The 2,892-nt window shown below is 49.6% G+C and overlaps 1 protein-coding gene across 1 annotated transcript in view; it reads left to right on the forward strand.

Moving 5' to 3' along the window:
* Window positions 1–322, forward strand: part of LOC109233639 — a 7,092-nt gene extending 6,770 nt beyond the window's left edge. The window contains exon 4 of the mRNA XM_019399516.1: window positions 197–322. Within this exon, the coding sequence (XP_019255061.1) occupies window positions 197–322 (126 nt within the window). The remainder of the gene's footprint in view (window positions 1–196) is intronic.

A 2,892-nucleotide genomic window follows, 5' to 3' on the forward strand; every position in this document is an offset into this window, starting at 1 on the left:
GGGAGAGGGCTCCATACCTGCTTTCCGTCAGTCGAGTCTCTCGATCGGACCTGCATCGATTGCGGTTGCAAGTTAGAGCGTTCATGCCGCGGGCACTTTACAGACTACGGCCCCTCCCGGACTCGGCTGTCACGAGGTTGCTCGTTAGGCGGAAGCTTTTATTCCTGCAGTTCATTTGGTGGATGAATCGTCTCAGGACGACTGCGAAGAAGCTCCATTAAAGAGGAGGAGAATAAGGGCTGATGGGGTACCCAGGATCGAGGGGCCTTCGAGGGACGATCCCGTGTTGGCAGTGTCTGAGCCTGCTGGTGAAGCTAATTAAGATGAGGAGACCGTATCCCCCTCGGACGTGGAGGCGGTGCACTTTTCTAGCGTGAGGGAGTCTACCGTGGTAGGGGGACAAAGCTCGGAGGCTGTTGCGATCATTCCGAGTGGTCAATTGACTTCACAACAGGACCGCACTCCCTCTTCGGCTAGTGAGAGGGTGAAGAGCGTGGTTATAGATCACTATAAATCCGGTTCAAATATTGACCCCAGGGACATAAACATGTTTGAGGCGGGGTTCACTCGGGTGGAGGCAGGAACGGATGATTCCTCCAGCGTGATCGAGATTTCTCCGGACTGCAATTTGCTGGAGGACACGGTGAGCCTGGTGCCCCAATTTGCCCTTCTTTGTTCCGCTACTGAAAGCAGGGCCCTTCAGGAGATCATCGATGCTGGCCTATCACGGGGCGTAGCCAGAATGGCTTTGAGGGTGAGTTTGCTGCTTTCTTCATTTTACGTCTTCCACTCTTGCTGACTTTCTTTTTCTGTTCTCTCTTCTTTCTTCAAACTTTCATTTTGGAGACTGAGAGTATCCGTCGTGAGGAGAGGCGGGCTACCGCTTTTCAGAAAATGGTTTCAAAGTACCACCGATACAGTGACAAGTGCCGCGAGATGCATGCACGACGAAGGGCGGGTGGCAATCTTTAGTCGCTTAGGGAGTTGGAGCTGAAGGACAAGGACCTGATGCGGTCCATTGGCAGATGCAGCGAACTAAAGGGGCTGCTTAGGGCTAAAGAAGAAGAGCTCGAGGTGGGCAAGGGTGTTGCAGCCAAGTGTGTTGATCTTCAGGCGAATGTGGTGGCCTTGCGCGCCGAAGTTGAGTAGAGTGCCACTAGAGTCGCCGGTCTAAGTGTTGAATTGGCGGAGAAGGTGACCGAGTTGGAAAGGAAGGCGATCGAACTAGAGAGGGCTGAGGGAGCCCGAGTAGCGGCCTTGGCAAAGGCTGCAGCACTGGAAGACTCTATCCGCATTCTCAGGTCTGAATGTGCAACTGAGATGGAAACGGCCGCTCTAAGGGAGGCGCGACTTGATGAGCAAATTGGCAGGCTTAAGAGAGATGTCTCGAGCCTGGGTGATCAAATTGTTGCTCTCGAGGCTGAGAGGGCACAATTGTTGGCTTCGACTCTTCCTGCGTCTGTCTCTGTTGATGTTCCTTTCCCTTTGTACGAGATGTGGATCCACGCTGAGGCTCAACGGGATATATATAAGGGCTTGTTGGTAGCGGGGAATGTTCCTGAAGCCGCTTTTGAAGAAGTTCGTGTTAAAGCGCGTGAGGTCTGGCTTGCCTGCGGCTATGACCCCGCGACACCGAAGGCCGATGGAGACGATGAGGCTGAGGAAGGGCTTACCTTTGATGATGAACATTCTGATGGAGAGGGTGACGGTGGAGGTGAAGCCGCTGAACCAAGCGGGGAGAGAGATGACAGCGTGGATGGAGATGATGCCGAGTGAAGCTTTTGTACTTAATTTTTCCTCCTATATTTAGTTTTTCTGTACTTAGTTAGTTGGGTGGGGGCCCCTTTTGGCCCTTTATAAGACGCTATTTTTCCTTTGAATGGAACAGTTGATTTGTCCTTGGTTGTACGTCTTTGGCCTTTCCTTCTTTTTTATTTTCGAATTTCTAGGATCTTCTTGCGATAAGTCCCTGACTTTCGGTAGTTAATTCGACCGGGGTCAAATGTAGCTTTCTTAATTCGAGCGAGGTCAAATTTTTCTTGTTGTAAATTCGAACGAGGTCGAATTTGTCTTGTTGTAAATTCGAACAAGGTCGAATTTATCTTGTTGTAAATTGGAATGGGGTCGAATGTGCATTTGTTAGTTCGAGCGAGGTCGAATTTGTATCGCTAATTCGAGCGAGGTCGAATATAGACTTATTGATTTGAGCGAGGTCGAATTTGTCTTGTTGTAAATTCGAACGAGGTCGAATGTACATTTCCTGCGTTGGCGTGATATGTAAACTTGGTGGAGTTGCGTAAGAATTCCATATGTCGCTTCGCTTACTCATTTATTGGAGAATACTACATGTTGTTGTACGGTCCGTACATATATTTGAGGAGTCCCAGTCTATCTAGTCCCTTCATCTCTTGGCCTGGAGAGGTAGTCGATAGACCGGGCGATGAATGTCTCGCTCAAGCTTTGAGACGTCTCAATGTATGTACGAGATTGAATTTTGGCTAGTTGTGTTGGAGAGATTCTTATGTTTTCCGGGCTGGTGACCCAGTCCTAGTCTATACAGACTTTTCCTTTATGGCGTTGAATACCAACTTATTAGGGAGGGGGGAGGGGTTTGCTCGACCGTTGCCTGCAGGATGATATGGCCCGGAGCGTTTTCTTGGTGTGCTATTTTGATGGCGTTTGTTTCCTGTTCGCGTGTCCGTGAGTATGCCCCTGTTCCTGTCCCACTCTGAAAAGAAATAGCAACTTAAAGCCAAACGAAATCGTTTGTTACCTCGATTGATTGGTTAACGAGTGGAAGAGAGCGACCATGTTCCCTTCTTTTGCTATGCTTCGTAGCTGCTACTAATATCCACAGAACTCGGATGACATCTTGTGGATCTTCGGCTTGGT

Source organism: Nicotiana attenuata, chromosome 10, assembly GCF_001879085.1.
Source record: "Nicotiana attenuata strain UT chromosome 10, NIATTr2, whole genome shotgun sequence".
NCBI lineage: Eukaryota > Viridiplantae > Streptophyta > Magnoliopsida > Solanales > Solanaceae > Nicotiana > Nicotiana attenuata.